The sequence below is a fragment of the Rhincodon typus genome, chromosome 11 (assembly GCF_021869965.1).
Source record: "Rhincodon typus isolate 14 chromosome 11, sRhiTyp1.1, whole genome shotgun sequence".
In the NCBI taxonomy this organism is placed as follows: Eukaryota; Metazoa; Chordata; class Chondrichthyes; order Orectolobiformes; family Rhincodontidae; genus Rhincodon; species Rhincodon typus.
The window spans coordinates 42,248,108-42,260,572 of record NC_063342.1 but is presented as its reverse complement, the minus strand read 5'-3'; the positions used below and the strand labels follow the sequence as shown (position 1 = coordinate 42,260,572).

At 40.1% G+C, this 12,465-nt stretch overlaps 1 protein-coding gene across 2 annotated transcripts in view; it reads left to right on the top strand.

Annotated features, from left to right (window-relative positions):
- The window catches only part of tspan7b (tetraspanin 7b), a 96,100-nt gene extending 85,800 nt beyond the window's left edge, over positions 1–10,300 (top strand). The window contains exons 5-8 of one of the 2 annotated variants that reach the window (XM_048603075.1): positions 722–877; positions 4,629–4,712; positions 5,212–5,296; positions 9,349–10,300. In XM_048603075.1, the coding sequence (XP_048459032.1) occupies positions 722–877; positions 4,629–4,712; positions 5,212–5,280 (309 nt within the window). In that variant the 3' untranslated portion in view covers positions 5,281–5,296; positions 9,349–10,300. Of the gene's footprint in view, positions 1–721; positions 878–4,628; positions 4,713–5,211; positions 5,297–7,985; positions 8,197–9,348 lie in introns of those variants that run through there. The other variant, XM_048603076.1, reaches the window with a different exon arrangement.
- Positions 10,301–12,465: the final 2,165 nt, after the last annotated feature.

The following is a 12,465-nucleotide window of genomic DNA, read 5'->3' as shown; positions in this document are numbered from 1 at the left end:
AAATAGCCTCTAGGTTACCCATCGCTGCTCTGGACAGCAGGAGTAAACAGGTGTCCCCTCCATTCAGCCTTCTAGAACAGAAATAACAATTTTAATTTTGATGTATTTCTGTAATTTACGTCATTACAGTCTGTCGACATATATTGGACATCAGATACCCTGCCACTTTGGCAGGAAACTGGATGGACACAAGAATGACCAGCACATGGCAGAACCTCTGCTCTGCCAATTCTGCTGAAAAAAATAGTCAAGATAGAGTCAGAAATCCCAACCTATACTTCTAAACCAATTTTCAATTTGAATGATTGTCAAATATTCAATGTTGAGACAGATGAAGTTCAAGGATGCCTGAGACACTCACCTGCCAGTCTACGGTACAATGCTTCATTTCAACATGGCTGTACAGAAACCCAGCCACCCCCTATAGTTAGTGCCAGAATCAAATTCCCAATGCGAATGTGGCAACACTGAAGCCAATAGGATTGTGGGCAGCTCTCTTTTGAGGTCTGCATTGATTATGTGTACTTCATTCCTGATGGGGAAGTCAAAGGTCCAGTTTAATTAAAACAACAGTGCTTAGTGTTTTATGAATCCAATTTTCTCTCTTTCGTTTTTCCCTATCCCTTTCTCCTGTATGGGTCTGTCTCAATTTTAAAATGTTATTTCTTTCTCTTGCTGTCAGCAAAGTCACACTCCTGCAAATCAAATGTCTCTTTTGCAGCTGCGTTGCTGTGGAGTGCAGAACTACACAAACTGGATCACCAGCACTTACTGGCCTGAGCACAGCTTCCCTCAGAGTTGTTGTATAAACAGCAGTGACTGTAACCCAGAGGATTTACGGAACATGACTGTTGCTGCCACTAAAGTCTACCAACAGGTATAGACACATGTAGGGTTTTTGAGAAGTATTACTGCATTTGCAAGTTGAATTTTGTACATAATTTACTTTTAAATATACAAAGGATATGAAACATATAGTGAGAATTTATTTCTATGTTATCCTTGCCTTCAGATAACCTAACTCACTTTACAACTAATGAGCAATATTTTAAGTGCAGTCACAATAATGCAGAGCATGAAAACTGCAATGTTCCACAAAGAACAATTCATCTGTGATTTCTTTTTTGAGCAACTTACAGCTCCTCCAAACTTGAAATTTTAAGCATCTAACTGAAAAGGCAGATAGGACTCATGTTTGACGTTTCAGGATTTTCCTGTTTAAGTACTCCGACAGAAAGGAAGATCACCTGGCCAAGACACCGAGACACAATTAGCAACCAGCTCAATGCTGTCTCATGCCTGTTGATTTTAATGTGTAAAGTATTCATGAGTGACCCTGCCTACTTTCCTTCCTCCACCATTCAGTAGCGATCCACAAACTGTAACAGGAAAATCTCTTTAATTATCTTAAAGATATGAATTGTCAGAAATGCTCAGTGCTGTAGTTTTACGGTTAGGGCTCTGCTGCTTAGTGGGAGGATTGAAGCAATGAACTCGGGAAAGCTATCAGAATCTTTTTTCATTGTGATGGAAATTGAATGAATAAATAGGGATGTAATGCTTCACTTACACAGGGAATTCATGAGACTGCATCTGGAATACTGTGTACAGTACTTTCCCTGTATTTGTGAAAGGATGTTAATGCATTGGAAACAGTTGAGACAAGGTTTACTGAAGAAGGGCCCTGACCTGAAACATCAACTTTCCTGCTCCTCTGATGCTTCCTGGCCTGCTATGTTCCTCCAGTTCCACACTGTGTTATCTCTGACTCCAGCATCTGTAGTTCTTTGTATCTCTTTACTAAACTTATACCTGGAATGAGCGGATTGCATAATGGGGAAAGGCTAGATAGGCTAGTCCTGTATCCTTTGGCATTTAGAAGAATCATAGTTGACTTAATTGAGACATAAGATCCTGAGAGGACTTGACTGGGTGGATATGGAAAGGATTTTTCCTCTTGTGGGTGAACCTAGAACAAGGGGGTCATAGTTTAAAAATAAGGAGGCACCCAATTAAGATGGAGATGAGGGAAAAGAAATCCCGCTAAGGATTGAGTCTTTGGAATACCATTTCTCAAAAGGCAGCAGATGCAGAATCTTTACATATTTTTAAGGCTGATTTAGATAGATTATTGATGACCAAGGGAATGAAAGATTATCAGGGATATACAGGAATGTAGAGTTAAAATCACATTAAATGGCAGAGCAGGGTTGAAGGGCCAAAGGCCTACTTTTGTTCCACATTCGTATGTTTGTAAATGGCCAGAGAATGTAAATTCTAATGAAGAGAAACTTTATCACAGCTTGTCTTGTGCAATTTGCTATATTTGTTTACTTGTTTTTATTCTGCCTGCTGATCCCAACTATTTGCAAGAGCAGTCTAAATTTATGCTCCAAGTCAGTTAATGGTGCTTAAATATACAGTTTTTGGACTCAGAAGTTAGCACAGTACTAAGAAACAAAGTCCTGAAGAGTTAATGACTGTTTGATTTTATTTTGGTTGATAGGGTTTTGGGCATCATTGGCCAGGCCAGTATTTATTGCCCATCAATAACTGCCCTTGAGAAGGTGATGGGGCTCTAACATCTGCAGCCCATCAATTGTAGGAATACCCTCAGTGCTATTAGGGAGGGAATTCTAGGATTGCAACCCAGTGATTTAATTAAATGGACTTGTGTTACTGCTGTATAAATGCATTGTGTCTTGTGCCATCCAACAACATCCCCTTTCCCATGGAGAACTAACTTCTGTTATTTTAATCCCATGACTAATATTTCTTAGAACCTGTACTATAAATTGATGAGTACCTTGTTGCTACTGCAAACCACAGGTTTTTAGTATTTATAAACATTGATGCAAGGAATTTGTTTCTTAAGAGCGAGGACTTTGCTCAGACTGCTTGTCACGGGTAGGTAAATACCTGGAAGTAAAGTTTAAATCAAAACTTATTTTTGTGCAACAAAAACATGCATTTGTATAGCCTCTGTATTGTAGCAAAACCACCATGAATTACCCATGAGGTGAAGTAAACAAAATTTGACACCAAGCCAAAGAAGGAAATATTAGGACAGGTCAGCAAAAGGAGGTGGTAGAACAGAAAGGTTAAAAAATATCAAAACATAGAAAATAGGAGAGGAGTAAACAAATCAGCCCTTCAGTATAATCACAGCTGACCATTCAACTGGATACCCAGTTCCTGCTTCTCCCAGTACCCTTTGGTCCCTTTGGCCCTAAGAATTATATCCAACTCCTCCTTGAAAACATTCAATATATTGGCCTCAACAGCCTTCTGTAGCAGAGAATTCCACAGGCTCACCACTGCCTGGGTGAAGAAATTTCTCTTCACCTCATTTCTAAATGGCCGACCCCGTATCCTCAGACTGTGACCCCTGGTTCCAGGCTCACCAGTCATCAGGAACATCCTTCCTGCAATTACCCTGTCTAGTTCTGTCAGAATTTTATGGGTTTTAATGAGATTCACCACCTCCTCCTTCTAAACTCCAGTGAATATAGTCAGAACCAATGCAGTCTGTCTTCATCACATGTCAGTCCTGTCATCCCAGGAATCAGTCTGGTAAACCTTTTGTCCCTCCATAACCAGAACATCTTCCCTCAGATAGGGAGACCAAAATTGCACATAATACTCGAGGTGTGGTCTAACCAAGGGCCCATACAACTGCTTCAAGACATCCTTGTTCCTGTACTTGAATCCTTTCACCACGAAGGCCAACATACTATCTGTTTTCTTCACCGCCTGCTGAAGCTGCCTGCTTACTTTTACCAACTGACATACAAGGACACTCGGGTATCATTTGACGCTCCGCTGGTGCAATCTATCATCATTCAGATGATAAAGTCTTCATGTGTTTGCTACCAAAGTGGATAACTCATTTATCCATATTATTCTTCATATGCCTTGCCACTCACTGAACTTAACCAAATCACACTGAAGCAACTCTGCATCTTCCTCCCAGTTCACACTCCCATCCAGCTTTGTGAAATCTGCAAACTTGGAGATATTACATTTAGTTTCCTCATCTAAGTCATTAATACATGTTTATGAATAGTTGAGGTTCAAGCACTGATCCCCGAGGTATCCCACTAGTCACTGGCAGCCACTTGGAAAAAGACCCATTCATTCCGACTTTGTTTGCTGTTGACCAGATGGTTCCCTATCCATGTCAATACGCTATCCCCAATTCCATTTGTTTTAATTTTACATGCAAATCGCTTATGTGGCACCTTATTGAAAGCCTTCTGAAAGTCAAAGTAAACCACATCCATTGGTTCCTCCCTATAGTACCAGTCTATTACCCCAGGAAGGCTATAAGACATCTTTATCGCAAAGTACGAGGTGACTGCTGGCATTAGTAGAACCATCATCCGCATAGTGTCAGCGTCTTTAAGGGAGAAAGCCAAAAGGAAGGATTGTCACATATATTTGATAAAAGACAGTCAGAGTTCAATTAGATTAACACAAGGAATCTTTCCAAGATGTTGGTTTGTGGTTTCACACGTTACTTTTTTAGTGACGTTAGGAAGGATTGTCTGCTGTGTCAAATGAAGAATAAATGTGTTACTAAGAATTAAATAGAAAATGTCATTAACTTGTTTGGTTTTTATTTGTAGGGCTGTTATGAATTGGTGACCAGCTTCATGGAGACAAACATGGGAATTATTGCTGGGGTTGCGTTTGGAATTGCTTTCCTACAGGTACAATCATCACTGGGGTCACTTTCTGACATTGCATATCTGATGCACAAATTTATCTGCTGGGATTCATATTAGGAACTCTGGCAAATTTCCAGGAAAGTAAATTCATTATCTAACCCCTTATTACTGTAAGTAAATTATCCTTCCTCAGGCTCTCGATGATAGTCAAGATGGTTGGCACTGTCATCCGAATCCATCACTTTGAATGATAGTAATGAAATCTGCTGTCACATTTAGTTGGTTTGCTTTGTTTTAATAGTGCCCCCTTCCCAGGGTAAGGATAGGGGAATGCTCTCTTGGAAGGGTGTTAGAGAGAGACCTGTAGTGATGTCATTGGGCTCACCCATTGCCTATCTATGTGACCAGATTCAAACAGATTTCACCTGTCTGTACTTCACGTAAATACTGGCACACAAAGTAAAAAGTTGTTCATGTCCCAGCTCAGAATTCTATCACTTTTGTCGTGAAATTACACCAAGTTTTTTTTTTCCTTTTCCAGTTAATTGGAATGTTGTTGGCATGTTGTTTGTCTCGATTCATCACTGCAAACCAATATGAAATGGTGTAATACAGGGATGAAGAAGGTAAGTTGTGCTTGTGAGTAAAACTGTTAACTTTGCTCCAGTGCACAGAACAAATACCATTTTCAGAAAACATATGCAGCAAAAGTGGTCAAAATAGTTTCTAAATTAGCAGCTAATTTACAACTGCACACTTAGCGTCTAAAATCAAATCAAGTATTTTTGATCTAGATTGTAGAGTAGATTTGTAGCTCGGGTTGTGGATGCTGTGGTTGGTTGGCTCGCCGAGCTGGTTCGTTGTTCCATAGATGTTTCATTACCCTGCTGGATAACATCATCAGTGCAGCCTCGGATGAAGCACTGTTGTGTTTTCCCGCCTGGTATTTAAACTCTGGTGTCAGTTGAGCTGGATTACCTCACTTCCAGTTTTCCTTTGCAATAGAGTGTATACTGGGTCTAGCTCTGTGTTTGTTGATGGCTTTCTTAGTGGCGAACCGGGCCTCTAGGAGTTCCCGTGCTTGTCTCTGCTTGGACTGTCCCAGGATCCTGCTGTTGTCCCAATCAAACTGGTGGTTTTCCTTATCCATGTGGATAGAGATGAGTGAGTATTGGTCACATCTTTTTGTTGCTAGTTGATGGTCGTGTACTCTTGTGGCTAATTTTCTTCCTGTCTGTCCAATGTAATGTTTGTTGCAGTCTTTGCGGGGAATCTTGTTGGTGTTCGTGTAATAAGCATCATCTGACCCAGTTGCTCGGGTATCCACTGTCCTTTTGTCCTTAGGCCAAAAAGAAGAAGAGTACCTCCTCCAAGTATTCAAGGACAACAGATACCGGAACAACTGGGGTCAGACGATGCCTATTACACGAACAACAACAGGAAGATACTGCATGCCCCGACACACTCATCATGCACCCTTACATCAAGAACACATCTGAACTGACCAGAAGACTCCTATGACCACTGGACATCAGAGTAGCACACAAACCCACATCAACTCTACGCCAACTGCTAACCTGAACAAAAGACCCGTTACACACTATGGACAGAACCAACGTCATATACAAGATTCCTCGCAAAGACTGCGACAAACATTACATTGAAGACAAAGAAAATTAGCCACAAGAGTACACGACCATCAACTAGCAACAAAAAGACGTGACCAATACTCACTCATCTCTATCCACGTGGATAAGGAAAACCACCAGTTCGATTGGGACAACAGCAGGGCCATGGGACAGGCCAAGTAGAAACAAGCGCGGGAATTCCTAAATATATACACTCCACTGCAAAGGAAAACCGGAAGTGAGGTAATCCAGCTCAACGGACCCCAGAGTTTAAATACCAGGTGGGAAAACACAAGTGCTTCATCGGAGGCCGCACTGATGATGTTACCCAGCAGGGTAATGAAATGTCTGTGGAACAACGAACCAGCTCGGCGAGCCAACCAACCACAACACTTCTGATCTAGACTTGTCTCAACAAAACATTTTTAATAAATTCATTTGCATACCTTTGTTTTGAATTTGAGTAGGGAGAAAAGGTGAATTTGGTTTTTCAGCATTAACTGCAATTAAATTTAAACCTCTGTTATTACTATCTCACTATCCCGATGGAGTTGCCCCAAAACGGATTTCAAAAGAATGAAAAATTGAGAGACAAAGTGTGCTTTTGACATCGGAAGAGACATTTAGGAAGAATACAAAATCTTCTCCTGAATAGATCAAATTATATGGTTTAATGGAACTTGTCCTTGATGTCTTTTGAAAAATATTAATTGGAATCTTTCCAAAATGTTGGTTTGTGGTTTCACACACGTTACTTTTTTAGTGACATTAGGAAGGATCTGTCAAGTGAAGAATAGTGTCTGAGATTGGAACACTAGGGGCAGGGAGGGAGAGAAAATGTTATTTTGAAATGTCAATGGGAATGAAGATGACAAAATGGCAGGATGGAAGAGAGAAGAAACCTAACACTAACCAGCAGACTAGACCAGAAATTATGAAGGTAACAAAGATAAAACTAAAGGCTCTGTATCCAAATGCACAAGACATTCATAACAAAGTGAACAAATTGTTTGCTTTTATTGAAGTAATTTCGCACTTAAAAAGATGTGGCTGTAGAATAACAAGATTTGGGTCCTTAACACAGAGGTATATGATATTCAAGAAGAATAGAGAGCTAGGTAGAGGTGGAGATATAGATATTAATCAAGGATCATGTTAGTACAATAGTTAGAGATTAACTTGTTCAGGAAATCAGGATATACACCTCCTCCACAATAATCCTCAACACCATTGCCTTGCAAGACTGTGTACTCAGCCCCTTATTATACTCCTTTATACACTCACGATTGTGTAACCAAATACCACCCCAACCTCATTTACAAATTTGCTGATGACACCACTCTAGTGAGTCAGATCTCGAACAACGATGAGACAGAGAACAGGAAGGAGATAGAGAGCTTAGCGGTATGGTGTGAAGACAGCAATCTCTCTCAATGTCCGCAAAACGAAGGAGCTGGCCATCGACTTCAGGAAGTGGAGTGAAGGACATGCCCCTGTCTGTATCAATGGTTCTGAGGCAGAAATGGTTGAGAGCATGAAGTTCCTAGGAGTAGGTATCACCAACGATCTGTACTGGTCTATCCACATCGACGCTACAGTCAAGAAAGCACACCAATGCCTCTACTTCCTCAGAAGGCAAAGGAAATTCAGAATGGCCACAATGACTCTTACTGATTTTTTTTTATAGATACACCATTGAAAGCATTCTATCCAGATACATCACAGCTTGATATGGCAACTGCTGTGCCCAAGACCGCAACAATTACGGAGAGTTGTAAGCACACTCCAATCCATAGCGAAAACTAGCCTTCCTTCCATTGACTCCGTCATCACTTCCTACTGCCTCGGGAAAGCAGCCAACATAATCAAAGACCCCTCCCAACCTGGTTATACTCTCTTCTACCCTCCTTCCATCAGGCAGAAGTTTTAAAAGTTTGAAAATATGTACCAATTGATTTAAGAACAGCTTCTTCCCCACAGTTATTAGACTTATGAATGATTTCTCATATATTAGAGTTGATCTTTCTCTGCACCTTCTCTGTAGCTGTAACACTATATTCTGCATTCTGCTCTATTATCCTGATGGCCTTTCATAAGGTGTGATTGTCTGGTTAGCACACAATGCAATACTTTTCACTGTATATTGGTACATTTGACAAATCAAATCAGAACAAATATAAAATTAGTTTGGGTGTAGATGAGGATTAGTGGGCACAAGAAGTCATTAATGGGAGTAGTCTATAGGCCTCTAACAGTAAGTACAGTGTAGGACAGTTCACTCTTTTAGGACAGATGAGAACCTTTTTTTTTTCTGAGGGTTGTGTGACTTTGGAATTTTCTGCTTTGGAATGCTGTGCAGGCGGGGTCATTGAATTCTTTTAAGGCAGAGGTAGACTGATTCCATGCTTAACAAAAATCCAAGGTTACTGGGAGTTGATGGGAGTGCTGGAATGTGAAACATAAACAGATCAGCCATAATCTTATCGAATACTGAAGCAGGAGTGGGGGTAGAATAGCCTATTTCTGTGCTAGTTTCTATGTGACTCCAAAGTCCTGAAATATCGCATCACAGTTTTGATCCTATACCTGATTTGGGGGTCAGGGTCACCCTGATAAGGAAGTAGTATATCATGTGGTACTGGGCCATGTAAACCAAGAAGTTCGCAGATTTGATCCTTGGTCTGTGCCAAGTTTACAGTTTTCACTGGAATTTACTGTAAATGCTATCAATTAGCTTTACTGTTTCCGATCTACGAATAGGGAAAATTGTTCCGGCTTCCTGGATGTTAGTTAGGTACAGAATTATGGTTAATGTGATAGTATCAGGGTGAAATTGTTACGTGTTTCATCCATTGCCCACAATTGCGTGAGATATATGGTAAACTGTGAAAGTTATCAGAGGGTCCTTCCCATCTGCCAAATGTTGTACTGCTTTCCTTAAGATATGAACAAGGGAAGAAAGTAGGGAAATCTGAAAATGTGTTTATATGAATATTCTCTAAAAACTATTTATTTTGAACATTTTTGTGATGGCTTGTTTTCTTTTACAGGAACATGGTCTAATTGGACAGTTTCTAATGTAGGATTTGTAGAAGATCAGGCCAACATCCTCTGAATTCGAACACATTACCCTTTCTGTTATTGATAGTGCACCATTTCTTGTCATACAGTTGTGCAATAAAGGGGTAGTTTCCCTTTTTCATATTGAACATCAAGGCTTTTAAGATGCTGATGACTCCAGTAGTTTCGCTACTTGGTCAATTCAATGGGTATCATAACGTGTTACAACAGGTACCATAACTGCATTGATGTGGCTCTGCATGTAGTGATCTGAGGTTTTTTTGGGGGGAGGGGTTAGAGGCTGTTTAGTAGTATCACTGGAATTTTTACATCATTTTATTTATAGTGATAAGTATTGATGACTATTTAATATAGATATTATAGTTTTTAATTTGTTTCATACACTGTTGTTCTGCCGTATAGGCTTGGCAATGAAATAAATGGATAACTAGGGGAAAAAAATAAAATTACAATAGTAATGTAGTACTTGAAGGGAGAATGAATAGTGTTTCCCTGAACCTAAACTACAATTGAAGTTTTTTTTAATTATTGTGTCATTAAACATTGCTGCTTATGCCACTAAATGTAGCATTCTGTCACGTGTGAAATGTAGTTATGATCGTACTGTTTGTTATGTGAAATAATATTGCTTCAGTTTTGAGTATTTGTATGTTAATATTTCTGTTGTAATGTTTGAGAAGGCTGGTAATCAGCTGTTGAGTTTTCTGTTTTCTTCATTGCCTTATACAGCGATTGATGCATCCAGAGAATAGTTAATTTAACAATGAATGGATCTATGTTAAGTAAGTCTGATCAACATTTCCAAAATAATCTGTAGCTGAAATTAATGCATTTTACAACAGCCACCAATTAGCATGCCAACATGACTGCAACATTGTGAGCTTATGTGAATTCTGCATTAATAAATACTGTTAATTACAATTCTTTCCAAGTCTCTTTCTGTGGTTACCGTGCTGTGGTTTAGGTGATGCAGATATCAAAATGCTTCATAGTTCTATTCCTGTAGGTTTGATTTCCTTGTCCGTTTTCCCTGTCACTCTCCACATGCATTGCCCTTTGGCCAAATTGTACAAATGCAGCATGTCTTCCTAAAGGTTGGGACTGTCATCAATATCAATTTAATACAATACAATATGTGGTCCTTCATTAAAATTGTGGAGACAAAATGATCTGGAAAGTTCATATCCAGACCTTGACTTATGACTAATTTAGAAGAATTTAGTGAGAGAACAGTTGAAATTTTGACCCTGTGGGTGTAGGCAAGCCTTGACAGGTTCTCCGTTTGGATGAGGGCCATGAAGTAGGTATGTCCTCAAGCCCACACAAGGCTTACCTGCTGAATCTCTTGCCCACCACTGATCTCCCCTGACCAACATGTAACCCAGTGGGAAGTGACCAGAGCCTCAAATGGTGTAAGGTGGACAAGTGTAGGTCAGTGCATAGAAAGTGGGAAAGACCCTCATTGAATTTTATAGTTGCCCTATTACCCAAGCTCGAAATCCACTTGTAACAGACTTTTAAATTTTACCTTTAATATGGTTTACATTTTAAATTATGAAACAGCTATTTGAAGTTCAGATGATATGCTACTAATCAATCCTGAGAAAGAGTAGGGAATGGTATAAATCTGGAGTGCAGCTACAAACTGGGATTTCTTAAAAGACTTCTCATCCTGGTAAAGCTTCTCTGTTGTTTGTCAGCACAACTCTCTTTGAAACATCAGTTGTTTCTATTCTATAAAGTTTATTCCAAGAACATTGTGAATTGATTTTTTTTTATTGAAATCTCTGATACAAGTAGTATTGCTTTTTTTTTGTCTTTACAAATGCTCCAAAGCAAGATGGAAACAGTGATACAAACTTAGGTAATTAAGTATCCATCTGTCTCTGGAGAAAGTGGACCATGTCTGGGTGTGTGTTGATTGAACATCGCTTGTTGTCTCTGCAGAGACTGACTTATGACTGACAGCCCCTTCCTCCGCTAGTGCTGATGAATATGGTTGGCCGAAGAGTGACTGATGGTATTTCCTTCCACTGGACATTCTTTTTTGCCATTTGGTCATTTCTTTATTCCTCTGCTTTTCCACACTTTTCCTGACTGCTTGTCTTCAATCACTGTGCTCAGCAGCAAGAGCTGCCTGTGGATCAACTCAAATCCCAATCAACTTGAAGTTTTGTTTGTAGGTGTCAGTGTATCAGAGACATGAGTGACCCGGTGACGTTGTACTGATAGCAAGCTTATCATAGAGTATTTCTTTAGGAATGTGGCCGTTATCCATTCAGCTCATAAGGCCCACAAATAGAGTCATTGGTGGCCCAAAAGGGCAAACATGTTGGCAATCCTGGCATGCTCAAATACTTTGGCATTTGACACACTAACCTGCCTAGAAATGCTGGGTGTTCAACTAAGGCTACAGAGATGGGAACTATCAAACCACTTCTCCTGGCTCACATGGTGTGCTGTATGCTTCCCTAATATAAATGATGATGCTGAGAATACAAACCTGGTGCACACAGGATATTTGTATTTTTGGTTATTTTCTTGTTGGCCCACACTCACCTCCTTAACTTTAATATGTCACCTGCAGCCTTAGCAACCCTAGTGTTGATTTTTGGCACCAAGAGACCATTTGTTGGTGATTGTTAATACATTGTAAATGAAGCTGTCAATCACAAGAGTGTGCTCGATGTTGATAGGAAGTGATGTCTCCACATCCTGGTCCATGACTTTAGATGTCCCAACTCCTGACGGACCCAGGAGAACTGATCTACAAGATTCTGCAAATGAACTTCAGTGTGAGGTGCCAGCATGTCGTCGTCATCAGTAAATAACTCGCCGACTAAGATATTACACACTTGGATCTTGGTGCATAGTCTTGCCAAATTGAACAGCTTGCTATCATCTCTGTTATGCAGGTTTTAGTAATTGTAACAAGGTCAGCCAGCTGGACCTCAGAGTATGAGCTCCCTGATTGGGGCTGTTAACCTGGTCCAGTCAGGGAGCCCTGGCTGACATTCAAAAAGGACATGTCAAGAGATACTGACACTCTGGTGCCTGACTCGGTATCAGGCAGTATTATAGTTAAG